Below are 13,581 nucleotides of genomic sequence, written 5' to 3'. Positions count from 1 at the left end.
TGTTTAACTTGTGCTCCAGATTTGCTCAACATAACCCACCTCACTCTGCTGTCACAGCACAAAGCAGATGTGGTCCAAGGTAAGCATTTGCCTGTCATGCAGAGAGAGAACCTAGATCCCTTCCCAGTACTGCAACAGTATGAATTAGTAGATGGAGAGAGCCATAGTCAGTGTATGCATGCTCCATTGAAAACTTAGATATAAACCCAGTCTTGGTGAGTTTTTCTGGGACCGTGGCTCTGTGGGGTGAGACAGTCTCTGCCAGAGTGCCTTGAAGAGGAACCCCTACTCTGGAGCACATGTTTCTGGCGCTGCTGTGTTTCTTCTGTTTCTCAGACACCGCTGAACCATCTCTCCATCATCACACACCACAGGGGTGTGGGCGAAGGAGAAAACATGTCAGCCCATTAAATGTATAAATCGGCTGCTCAGTATTCGGTGTAACTGTCTGGTTTAAGAAATGACAAGAGGTACAGTCGTCAAGCCAGTGTGACGTGGCATGCCAGGCGTCGATCTTCGTGCACTATTTGACTCTCCCACTGATCCCTCTCTGTCTCCTCCTCTTTATTTTCAGCAAATACTGCTTGCTTCCCACTTAGTGCAGAGCTCCCTTGCAGTCAGCTGGAAAGGCCAGGATGGAGCTGGTACAAACACCTTGTGCTTCTGTGAAGAGAACTGTTTCACAGACAGGCTGGGACCCCACATGCTGGCTGTATGATTTACTCCATCCCCTAGAGATAGCAGGTGCTGGGACTAGTACTCTGACAGAGGCTTCTGCTGTGTCCTTGTCATGTATACATGTGTGTCTACAACCCTGCATGACAGGCAGACCAGGGAGTATGCCCTAATACGTGCATTTTTGCTTGGAAGAAGAATGTGTACCAGTTAATTTGGTGAGGTCATGTGTGTCCCTCACTGTGCTTGGCTAAGGAAAATACAGATGTTTATCAGGCATCAGCATCTCAAACAGAGGCTATCCAACATGGACTCTTACTGTATGTCTGCTGTCACACTTGCTTAGTTGACCGAGGTGGGTGTTAGAGACTGCAGTGGTCGCATGCTCATGTGCTTGTTCTTGTTCCTGTGGCTCTGCTCTCCTTGAAGGAAGATGGTACCTAATGCAGTGAGTACCTGTTATGTGTGCACTGTAGAGGACTGTGCCTATCCCCTCCTTTTTGGTTGTGAGATGGGGTCATACATACACCTCTAGCTGTCCTGGAAGTCACTATGCACATCAAGGTGGCCTCAGACTCACGGAGATCGGCCTGCCTCTGCCTCCTGAATGCTGGGAGTAAAGGTGTGCGCTGCCGTGCTCACCTGCTTGCCTCCTCTTTTACTCCCTGTCCTAGTACTACAGGGTAGACAGTATTTATTCATCAGCTTCACCTAACGTGAGACAACCTAGGCGGTGATTAGTCTCCCAAGTCACACAGCTACAGAAGATGGAACTGCTCTTCACACAAATGTCACACTCCAAATTCTGTGCTCTCCTCAAACTCAGCACTGGCTGTTTGCTTCATGGGAAACATTCTGTGTATCACACTGGGAGTGGGGAGTGAGGAAAGATGGCAATTGTGGGGCAGGGAACAGGTTGCTAGTGTGTGTTTTCATGCTGTGTCTGCATAGTATCTATGTTTAGATTTTCAATGAGGCCAGTCATCTGTATTCAAACTGAAGCATATTTGAAAACCAAAAATAATGTTACAGATCCATTACTCTCATCTGCCCCACCACTGTTGCTATGTGTATCTGAAATGTTTCCATAGTTGCAGTGAAGTTCTAGCTTTTACTGCTAGAAGCAGTCCCAGGTCTCAAGGGGTAGAAAGGTGCATCAGGAGCAGGGACGTGTTCTCAGAGTATAGCGAACATTCCAGATCAAGTCAGGAGGAGGGTGCTTCTTGGCAAGGATTTCCTGATTGAACCCTGAAATACAGTTTCCCCAGAGGTTCCATTGTGTCCCAGCAGTGGTGTTTGCATGACACAAAGTGTGCTTGGTTATGCTACCCCCAGTCCTACAGAAGTCCTGCCTTGTGGAGACACTGGTAGTTCAATTCTAGAGCCTGAGCATAAGGGGTTTTGTTTTGTTTTGTTTTGTTTTGTTTTGTTTTTTTAAAAAAAGGCCTCCTGGGAATCAGCTCCCATCCCAAGGGAGTCAGGCTGCAGGAAGGAGCTCTCTCCAGTCCTGAATCCTGGTTGAATTTTTGTAGCTCCTCTCAGTCTGGCTCTTCCTTTGTTTTGCAGATGGAACCAAGCACACAAGTCTTCAGGAACCAACTTTCAGGGACTTCCATCTAAAATAGATACCCTAAAGGAAGAGATGGATGAAGCTGGAAATAAAGTCGAGCAGTGCAAGGTGGGAATCCCCTGTCTGGGTACACTTTGAGCCATCTGCTGTTTTCTGTAAGATGGGTATAAGGTCTGTTATAAATTCATCAGTGTTTTTCCTACTTCATATCAGAATATTATGAGTGATACTGAAAAATAGTTTTGTTTTGTTTTTTTTCTTTTTTTCAGAGCTGGGGACCGAACCCAGGGCCTTGTGCTTGCTAGGCAAGCGCTCTACCACTGAGCTAAATCCCCAACCCCGAAAAATAGTTTTATTTTCTAATTCTATAGATTATTTTACAATAAAAAAATAACAGTTTTAAAAATCCAAGTGGGGTCTGAATGCATATTGCTCTTACAGAGGACCCACATTGGTTGGCTCACAACCACTTGAAGCTCAAGCTTTAGACAATTTAAACACCCTCTTCTGGCCTCTGCAGGCACCTGCACTCAAATGTTCATATCATGCACAACACATTCATATACATGCACCTAAGAACAACTAAAATAAATTTACAGAATGCAAATGGGAAGTTTAAAGAGAACTCAACTGGGCATAAAGTTGTAACTAAAATGATATGACAGGACTGGAGAGATGGCTCAGCAGTTAAGAGCACTGACTGCTCTTCCAGAGGTCCTGAGTTCAATTCCCAGCAACCACATGGTGGCTCACAACCATCCGTAATGAGATCTGATGCTCTCATGTGGTGTGCATGAAGACAGAGCAGTTTAATAGTATAGGTGTTCTAATGATAAACATGGCATCTATTATATTGTATAGTAAATTGGTCATATTTACTTTAGTAACGAAAGGTTTTGTTATTTGGGTTTGGTTGTGGGCTTTTTTTTTTTTTTTTTTTTTTTTTTGAAACAGGGTCTTGTTATTGTAGCCCTGGTTATCCTAGAACTTATCTCTGCCTGGCTCTTAATCCCAAATGCTAATATTAAAATCATACTCTACCATGCCAGGCAGGATTTTTTTTTAAGTTTCTACAACAGTTGGTTTATGAATTCCATACTGATTAGATGATTGAATGGTATTATTCTCCTCAGGTCTAGCCGGGTAAATAGATGGACACTTATCAAATGCTTTGAAATGTGGTTAAGAAACAAGTTCTTTGTGAATTGTAGGAGCTTCAACTTTTTTTCCTGATGATCCTTGTTTTTTCCAAAACTGTTCTTTTCCTCCTAGATGTGTTGGGCCTCTTTTGGTTTTTTCAGGCCGCATTACAATCCCTCCTTTTCGATAGCAATTGATGCTTTCTAAGCTGTTGTTGAATACTGAATACAATAGGTAAAAAGGGAAACATACCTCACAGAGGTATATCGTAGTTTTTGTGTTCATAAAGGATGATGTTCAGCTTAGTAGGCACAGTGCTGGCTTGGGATGCACAGAGCTCTGGGCCCAGTCCCAGAACCACACAGGCTGGGGTAGTAATGCTAGCACTTGAGAGCTGGAAAGCAAGGGGGTCAGAAGTTCAAGGGCACCATTGGCTACAGGCTTGAGATGACTGTAGCTACATGAGACTAACTCAGAGAAAGAGACAAGCAAAGTATGGAAAAGTCATATTTAAATGACACTAGCAGGGTCTGGAGAGTGGCTCAGCAGTTTAGAGTATTAACTGTACCTCCAGAGGACCCATGTTCAAATCCCAGCACATGCATGGCAAATCACAACTGCCTGTAACTCCAAGATCTGACTGACATCCTCACACATACATGCAGGCAAAACACCAATGCACATAAAAATAAATAAGTAAAAAATTGTTAGAAATGAGTAATTGGGGGGCTGGAGGGATGGCTCAGCGGTTAAGAGCACCCAACTGCTCTTCCAGAGGTCCTGAGTTCAATTCCCAGCAACCACATGGTGGCTCACAACCATCTGTAAAGAGATCCGATGCCCTCTTCTGGTGTATCTGAAAACAGCTACAGTGTACTTATATATAATAAATGAATAAATCTTTAAAAAAAATGAGTAATCGACACTAGCAGTTTGGTATGTTTAGAGTGGCATATGTCTACAAACACAACCAAAGGGAGGCATTTGTCTCTGGGAACTGGGGCAAGTGTCTCACAGACAGAATCTTCTTTCCTACACTCAGCCCACTCTGCATTGCTCAGTTCTTTCCATGTACTGATGAATGAACTTACTGTAATCTTCCCCTTTGTTGGCATATAATTCCTTAGAAACACTGTCCTTAAGTGGGCTGGGCCTTTAATCCCAGCTCTCCAGAGGCAAAGGAGGGTGAGTTTGAGGCCAGCCTGATCTACAGCTGAGCTACATAGTGAGATCCTGTCTCCAAAAAGGAAAAAAAGGAAAAGAAAAAAAGGAAGAAAGACACACTATGCACAGTGGGTTTGTAGCTCTCCCTTAACTCCACAAGTTCCATGCTTAACAGTTTTTTGACCCTCGAATGTACACAACCCACATATCCCAGCACGTTGGATGGCCCAGGTTGTCCCCAGCTTTAGTCCGTGTTTCGTATTTGACTGTTCATTATTTTTTCCCCTCATTTTGTTAGGAACAGTGTGAGAGCTTAGGAAACCTACTTTCTTGTTTTCTCATTTATTCTAAATGGATATTAGTTGCTCCTAATGTGCATTTCTGAATAAGTCCTCATATTACTTGATGGTGCCTCCTTCTCCTTTCTTTTTTGGTATGTGTGGGGAGGTCAGTGGACACCCTTGCGTGTTGGTCCTTCCCTTCCACTTTGTCTGAGGCAGGTTCTGTTGTTTACCACTGTGTAGCCAAAGCGAGGTGGTCCACAAGCTTCCAGAGTCTTCTGTCTGGGCTACCGTCTCGCAGTAGGAGTGCTGGACTTACAGATGTATGCACCATGCTCAGTTGCCCTCAAATCCTTATCTTTGTGAGGCAAGGGCCTGTCTACTGGGCCATGTCCCTGTCAGGGAGGGGGGAAAGCTTTCTGCTTCAGTGCACAGTTGTCACTTGGTCACCAGGCATTTCACCTGTGGCTTTTGTCATCCCTTTCATTTGACCTGAGAAATCCCAGAGGTTGTTCTCAGGCACTACTTTCACAATGATGATGCATCTTCTCCCCAGGATCAACTTGCAGCAGACATGTACAACTTCATGGCCAAAGAAGGGGAATACGGCAAGTTCTTTGTGACGGTAAGCACCTTCCCTTGACTGAATGCTGACACGTTATAAAAGTTGAACCATTTAAGCCTTTTTGAAAGAGTTCATTTTTAGTTTTGCTCAACCACTGTGTCTGTGTCCATCCAATGCTAACGTTACTTTTGTTTTTGAATGTGGGTCTGTTCTCAGTTATTAGAAGCCCAAGCAGATTACCATAGAAAAGCATTAGCAGTCTTAGAAAAGGCCCTTCCCGAAATGCGCGCCCATCAAGGTAATGTAACCCACGTGTCTCTTGACGCCTCCTCTTGCACTGCCCCCCTGCCCTGTTCTCTTACCCTGGCTCCTTTGCATGCCTTTCCTTGGGACGAAGCCTCTCTGCTTAGCATTTCTCAGTATAATTTCATCTTTCTTGCTGCATTCTCTAATTTCTTCCAAACTCAAATTAACACACTAATGGAGCATCGCACTTCTGACACCTTCCATTGAAGAAAAACAGCCTCTCTGCTTCTTCCACAGGTTTGAAAATCTCTGCCATCTCATTACCCTTTCCAGTCGGTTCCATAGGGAGCATCCATCTGTTCTAGAGAAAGTGTTCCAGACTTACCAAGGAAGAGTATGATAGCCCAGCCCTTGATGCCACATCAGTCACTGAGATAGCTCACAAGGCCGTGGCAGCCTCTCTCTAACCTTCCGTGTTTACAGTCCCTGCTCTTACCAGCTCTTCTGAAGCACATAACCCTTTGTCCACCAGTGCTGTTTACTTTTAAGTTGGATGTTTAAAGCCTGCACCCAGTCTCAGCTCTTGCTATTGCTTCTCTGTGATTTACCATTAGAATAGTTATCAGCAGATGTGGGCAGAAGCTGTTGATCCTGTCATCTTTGAGTTGGACTGCATTTGTCCCTTGGTGTCTGTGAGGGGTTGGCTCTCTAGAACAAAAGTTCCAGACTTCCAAATCCCTTATGTAAAGCAGAATAGTGTTTGTCAACACCTTCCACACATGCACCCTTTAACCTCTAAACGACTTATAATGTCTATTATAGCTCAAGTACTTAATAAAGAACGTTGTTAGCTTGCATTATTTTGGAAATAATAACAAGAAAATGAAGGTCTCTACATATTCGGTACAGATCAGCCTTTTCCAGTTTCTTTTTCTTTCTCTTTTTCCCTGTAGTAGGCAAGTGGAAGGCAAATGCTCTGTATACCCACAACCTTTCCAGATACTTTTAGTCTGCAATTGTTGACTGACGGCCCTCAGAGAGCTGAGAGTTGACTGTGCATTTGCTTGGTGCATAGACACTTGGAGCTTACATTCTCTGTGGAGCATTGGGTTTGTAAAGCAAGAGGATCTGACCAGGTGCTGATAGTGGCAAGGGGGCAAATGCATGTGTTCACCACTGTGTGGGTAGCTGGTCCTCTAGAGAATTCCATGTCTGCCCCTAAGGTTTAGGAAGCCCCAATGAGTGCCTGGATGCCTAGATGCATTGCACTAGAGGGTGAGAGCTCCCCCGGCCTGACTGAGTGGATCGGGTCTTGAGCAGTGGCAGGTGCAGTGCAGGGTCTCAGTCCTGGGCCATCCTTTGTATGACAGGCTGCATGACCTTGTTTCCTGACTCCCCCACTGTCCCAGTTCCTGGAGGATACACTGTGTCAGCAGCAACTGCTCATCTTCCCAAGGGACAGACTACTGCTGTCAAGTTCAGAGCATTGAGAATGTGTGTTTGATATGTCCACTGCTGGTTGGGCCCTGTATGGGTAAGATGCAGATGTCATTCTAGTCTTTGAATGGTGAGAGCTATGTTGGGAAGAGTTGAATATTAACATAAGCAAGAAATTGGATTTCTTAGTCACCCTCATTCAGTGTTCTTCCCCAGAGAAACAGAAAGTTGTGGGTGGGAGCAGAGGAGAGTCTAGTCTGGAAGAGGGAGTGCTGGGATGTGAGGAGCATGGCTCTGTCCCAGGCCAAGTCCTCTCTGGCTGCAGGCTGTCTCCCTGACCTCCACCCATCTGTGTACTTAACCTCTCTTTAGCCCTGCTTTCTGTGGTAGCCGTTTCTCGGAAAGTCTGAACATATCAGAAAAATACATACAATGGGGTCCTCCTGTTCCCATGCGTGGGTGACTGCAGTCCCTTCAGTCAGCTAGTGGCTGTTCAGCCCTTCCTGCCCTGAACTCAAGCTCGTCTCATCTTGGCTTCCTCCATTTTCTGAGGGATGCTGAATCAATTTTCACCTTCTCATCTACCTTTCTATCCTTAGCTCTTTGCAGTTTTGCTTCTGTGCCCACTCAACTATTAAAGAAAATTACAGTTCCCCAAGGACAGCAACCTGTTTTTCCAAATCTTGGTATTGGACACAACCCAGGCAATCACTCTGCTGAAGCTCTTTCCCTCATTCAGTCTCCTTCACAGTTAGGATTGCACGTCTTTGATTCATTCCCCTCAGCAGTCAGCATTTTCTGAGGTCCGTCCTCACTCCTCTGCTCCCCTCCCTCCCTGCCTCATCCCTTTTGTCTAGAAATCCCCCTTCCTGACACCTTCCCCAGCCCCAACAGCACTGCACCATAAGCATCAGTTGGTTCCCTGGATCTGGGCTTCCTTGCCCTTGACAGACGCCAGACAGTATGAGAGGCCGCCTGCCCCAGCTGCCTTTCCCTCCTTGTCTTCCAGTGATTCCTTTCTTCACAGGGAACCTAGAAGCCAGCACTCTGTCTTCCTACATCCCTGTGGCTAGGTTGTGGGTAGTTGGCACTGAGCTCCACTGCCCTTCTATCCCACCAGCCCCCTGCCTCTTGCTGGTCCCAGCCAACTCCCTCACTTGTGCTTGTTTGCTTCCTGATTTGAGGAGCCTTCTCTAACCACTGCTGCCAGCACTGAGTACTTTGTCTCTGAATTGCTGTCACATTGATGGTCTATACCAGAAGTCGCAAACAGCCATAGCTCATTCAAATTTTTTTTTAAAATTAGTTGCCACCATTGAAAAACAGCCCTGACCTCTGGCTTCTCTTGGGCATTTCAAAGATCTCAGCATAGCATACTTTCCCCTGTGGAAATCTCCACCCAGCTCTCAGAGTGCTGCAACCTGAGGCTCTCCAGCCTGGCCCACAGACGTGTTCTACCTAAACTGTGTTTGCGACCCTTGTCTATACCATTGATCGCCACATCTTAGCAATATGCCCTGTCTCTGTAATGGCCATTATGTGTATGTGTGTGTGTGCATGTGTGTATGTATGTGTCTCTGTGTGTGTGTGTGTGTGTGTGTGTGTGTGTGTGTCCACCACAGTCCAAATTGCTCTTATTGTGAAAGTGGGGAGTCCTTAAGAGTTTTGTGTTCCTGCTATGTGTACTTGACACATATAGGCCTGTTGCTTGAAGGCGGCAGCTCTTAAGCTGGAACTGTCTAGGCCGGAAACTCTCAAGTGTTTCCTCTGTGGTTATCACTTCATAGTGGTAAGCCATATTCTGCTTGGTGTTTACTAGAACATTCCAAGACTGCAGTATGGTCATCTCTCAGTGATATGGGAGCCTCAGTTCATGTTATCTCATAGGAAAGTGAGAGGCATGAAAAGCTTAAACAGAAGTTTATTTAGAAGACAAGAACTACAAAGAGAAATTGCAATGGGCTGCCCCAAAGGCCTCACAGTGGGCCCTGTGTCCTTGGCTTTCAAGTCCTCATAAGTGTTTATGAGGTAGTAGGTACATATTTATGGGGAAAGATGGCCCTTTTCTTATCCCAAATCCTAGTGGACTAGATCTTCCTTTTAGTGTTCTTTGTGTGGTCCTCTGGTCAGGTTCACAGAGGGGCAGAGATGAAGGCCCTTTATTGGTGCATGAGTGTAGGGAGATGTCCCACCCTCCTAGTGTTCAGTGTAGCCGTAAAAACCCCTGTGTAACTTCAAGGGCATTTCACCACGGGGCATTCTGCCTGGTAAGACATAGCCACCAAACTGCTGTTATAGTTTTCTTGGTTATCTCACATCTAACTCCCTTTGAGATTATTCAAAGTCTATGATTGAACTCATAATTGTCAAGATATTTTGCTGTTTTAAACATTAAGATCTCTTTTTAGCATGAGGGCTGGACCATGGTTTTACAGTAGACTGCACAGACAGGAAACAGGACTTGGGTAGGGTATTAGGCTTCTTCCTCCCAACTTGTGTCTATCTTCTGTTCGACATCAGCATCTCAGGGTTGGACATGTTGTAGAGGCAATTAGGTGCCCACTCAAGTGCCTCCAGTGCGTCCACGAAGAGAATGGTCACCGCCATTTTGAGCCTGGCTGACCATCATTGCTTTAGGTAAAATGGACAGAGTGGTCTAAGTAAGATCCAGCCTTCAGAGAACTGTTACAGATCTGTCTTGTGGAACAGGACAGATCCTTCTGATAGTTTTCTGTTAGAAAGTTCCTTGGGCCGAGGACCAGGCCAAGGGTGAAGAGCCAAGAGCTGCAGATCCCAAGGTCTGTGTTTCTGTCCACTGTCTTCCACCCTACACCTTTCTGTCACCTTTCCTTACTCCCTCTTGCTGTCATTTTAAACTGTTCATTATTTTTGGCCTGTGAATCTGTGACATTTTGTTTGTCTCTCCCTTCCTCTCTGAATGGGTGCGCAGGGAGGTGAGGGAGGGAGGTATCACTGGACAGCTCTATCCAGATCCAGCCCTCCAATAGCAGTGTGATCAGGCTGGGGAGATGTATCTTCTGCTTTAGCTGAACAGGATCGTGTACTCGTTTTTGTGTACCTCCCAGGTAACACTAGATCTCTGTTATATCCACAGACAGACAGACAGACAGACAGACCAGCCAAGCAACTCATTATCTAATGTAGCGTGTCCATGTTCCAAATTCTTTCCAACTCATTTATTGTACACATTTCTGCTGAGCTGCCTCAGAAGTGTGGTGTGTAAAACAGGGCCTGTGACCTAAATGTCATAAGAAACACCGTTGCCACATTCAGCACAGCCTTTACCCTAAGCTACTTGGGAACCCCAGATACCTCAGTTTTTCTACTTAGGGTTTTTTTTTTTTTTTTTTTTTTAGTTGGATAGGCTAATGGGCAGTATTGCGTGGCACCTGCCTTGTGTTCACATTGTCCTCTTTTGGTCTTGACACCCCTGCTTGGAATGCCAAGGATGTTCTGGCTTTTGTGTGATGGAATTTTTTTCTTGTCCTCTACCCATGAGGCAGTGCTTCTTTGCATGACTAGAGTATGTTTCTTTTCAGTAAAACCAATGTGCTCAGATGTAGCCTGCATTTTAATGCAAGGCCTCTGTCTCCAATGTGTTGGTAGTCATCCAAGGCCATCATCAGCATCAACCTTGGGCAAGCTGAGCCATGTGGCATGCTTAGGGCCTCTATCCACCCGTGATTGTCCCAGACTGACATGTCCATGCTTCCATAGTTGCTAAATGACAAAAGCTCACCAAATGTCTGGGTTTTTCTCTTCTCCCTGAGCCTCAGCCACCCTCAGTCTTCTAGGGAGTCCTTGGGTGCTATGGAAAGGAAATGTCCAGAATTCATGAGGTGGCCAAAGGTCTTACCAACTATTTACTGCTCTAGATAAATGGGCAGAGAAGCCAGCCTTCGGTACACCTCTGGAGGAACACCTGAAGAGGAGTGGACGTGAGATCGCTCTCCCTATTGAGGCCTGCGTCATGTTGTTACTGGAGACTGGCATGAAGGAGGAGGTGAGGAAGGTGTACCCTAGGTTCTCCCTGCCAAATCCTGTTACCCTCCTCTGTCCACATCACCACCCTCACACACTTTCATTTAACAGCTACTGTGGAGGTATAGACCAGTGGCTTTCAATCCTTTGTTCGTCATGACCCACATTTTCCAATGAGTCTACGGACCTTTATTCAGTAAATAAAGTGGGACCTCAGAACAGTAGGCACTTGTTCTGCTTGCAGTGTACTCTGACCTCTAACCATCCTGTCTCTTTCCTTTCAAGCTCTGTTTATGATTTGGGACAATGCTCTGGTGGCCAAGAATGTCCATGATCTCTTGTTCATGACAGCCTTGAATTGTGTGTGCTGTGCAGTGGTCTTAATGGGTACATTTATGTATTATATAAGATCCATACCAAAAATACCCACTTGAACCAAGCAGGGCCGCTCTTAGTCCTCCTTACATAGAGGTAAGCATGCAGGGAGTTCATGCCAAGACAGATCTAGACAAAATGCCATAGTCTTTATACTTTAAAGAGTCTTTTGTTACTGTCTCATGCATACAGAAGAACAGGGAGCTCTGTAGATGAACAGCACAGCAAGTTTTCACAGATAAAATTTTGGTATCTAATCTAGCCCAAATCAAGAACATCTGGAAACTCTCATGTTGGCTTCCGGTGCCCAAACTCAACTTTTAATAGTTGCAGTGCATGCTTCTCTACTGGGGCTACTCTTGCTTTCCAGGAGAGCAGTGGCACTATTTGTAGTCACTAGCACTGTCACCACCCCCTCCTCACACCCAGTGAAGAGTCACTGGGTGTATAAAGTGTTAAGAAGTCTGCTGGTTTATTGCTGAAGCCTAAGTCTCCTAAATTCTGGCCTGCTCTCCTTTATATACTTGGCTCTCTTGGTTGGTTCTCTGTGTGTTCACATTTAATCAGTAAAAGTGACATGCAGTATGGTCTACTTTCCCTTCAATGCCAGGTTTTTTTTTTTTTTTTTTTTTTTTGGTTCTTTTTTTCGGAGCTGGGGACCGAACCCAGGGCCTTGCGCTTCCTAGGTAAGCGCTCTACCACTGAGCTAAGTCCCCAGCCCCCAGGTTTTTAAAATAACTAAATTTATAAAATACGTGTAGTCAATACTCTGTGCTATGAAAAAAAAAGCTTTCAATAGATCAAGGACTAGTACTAAGGTCTGTGTCCTGCTGGCCGCCATACACTAGCTGCACATGCACTCTTCATGCCTTGGAATGGGGCTCTGAGATGGTCAGTGTAACTCTCACAAGCAAGATGAAGTTCCCTAGGGTGAGACAGCTCTGACTAGCTACTGGCATTTCGTTTCTTTAGGGCCTTTTTCGGATCGGAGCTGGAGCCTCCAAGTTGAAGAAGCTGAAAGCTGCTCTCGACTGCTCCACGTCTCACCTGGATGAGTTCTATTCAGACCCCCATGCTGTCGCAGGTGAGCTCCAAGCGCTTGGCCAACCTGGCTGTCCTCCGTGGTGAGCAGTCCTAGCTCAAGTCACCAGCTGTCATTTGAGCAGTGAGAGGTCAAATGGAAGACTCCCCTGATTAAGTGTCCTAACACACATACGTGTGCACACGTGTGTGTGCCTGTCTCCTCTCTCTGAGTTCTCCTCTCCCCCTCACTCCCTGTTATTAAGCAAAGGAGAAGATATTTATTGGCACATGTATTTATTGTGGAAATTACTGGAAATCTTCCTTCCTGTCACACTATGACTTGTCTGCCTGGAGAAATGATGTACGTTAATAGAATTACCTTAAAGCTACTTTTATTTTCCATTGCTCTCTCCGTGTATTTTTTTCAAGAAACTTAATTTCTTTTCTGAGGTTTCATTCTCTGAAGCATGGCTCCCGATCATTATTTGTTCTGTGCTGCTTGGAAGACTGTATGTGAGATACTTCATTTGTAAGCCGATGCAGCTTCTGGCCCTACTACATACTCAGAGTGTGTTCATGGTTTCAGGTGCTTTAAAGTCCTATTTGCGGGAACTGCCTGAGCCCTTAATGACTTTCAGTCTGTATGAAGAGTGGACACAAGTTGCAAGGTAAGTTTAAAGTGTTGAGAGTGTGAACAATGTAACACTGCCCCACTTGTAAATAACTACTCTCAGGAATCCTAAGACAGTGAGCTAGCATGGGTAAGGATATGTGCTGTTCTCCCTGCATCCAGAGTGAGCATGCTCAGTATTGTTAACATAGAAAGCAGGTGTGGCTTCACCCACTTTAGTGAAATGACTAGTTCAAATCCCACTGTGGGATACGTGCTGCTGCCTGGGGGCTCAGCTGTTCAGCAGTATGACGGGAGCCTTACTCGAAGTAATAGTGTTTTCCCAGTGTCCACTGTGGCTAGAGTGAGCACATTGCCCCACCCCCACCTGCCGGGTTTTTTTTCCAATTTATTTATTGATTTGTTTATATCCCAAATGTTGCACACACACTTATGCGCGCGCGCGCGCACACACACACACACACACACACAC

The 13,581-nt window shown here is 45.4% G+C and overlaps 1 protein-coding gene across 19 annotated transcripts in view; it reads left to right on the top strand.

Moving 5' to 3' along the window:
* The window catches only part of Arhgap17 (Rho GTPase activating protein 17), an 89,238-nt gene that overhangs the window by 48,758 nt on the left and 26,899 nt on the right, over nucleotides 1-13,581 (top strand). For 13 of the 19 annotated variants that reach the window (XR_015638174.1, XR_015638171.1, XR_015638172.1 and 10 more), the window contains 6 exon segments: nucleotides 2,242-2,353; nucleotides 5,387-5,455; nucleotides 5,612-5,693; nucleotides 10,975-11,102; nucleotides 12,428-12,539; nucleotides 13,065-13,146. Coding sequence is in view for 16 of the 19 variants with exons in the window: in XM_087586609.1 (XP_087442735.1) it covers nucleotides 2,242-2,353; nucleotides 5,387-5,455; nucleotides 5,612-5,693; nucleotides 10,975-11,102; nucleotides 12,428-12,539; nucleotides 13,065-13,146 (585 nt within the window). In the remaining 3 variants the exon portion in view is untranslated. 19 annotated transcript variants of the gene reach the window in all.

The sequence above is a fragment of the Rattus norvegicus genome, chromosome 1, assembly GCF_021556685.1.
Source record: "Rattus norvegicus strain SHRSP/BbbUtx chromosome 1, alternate assembly SHRSP_T2T, whole genome shotgun sequence".
Classification (NCBI taxonomy): domain Eukaryota; kingdom Metazoa; phylum Chordata; class Mammalia; order Rodentia; family Muridae; genus Rattus; species Rattus norvegicus.
This window is presented reverse-complemented; position numbering and strand designations above follow the sequence as displayed.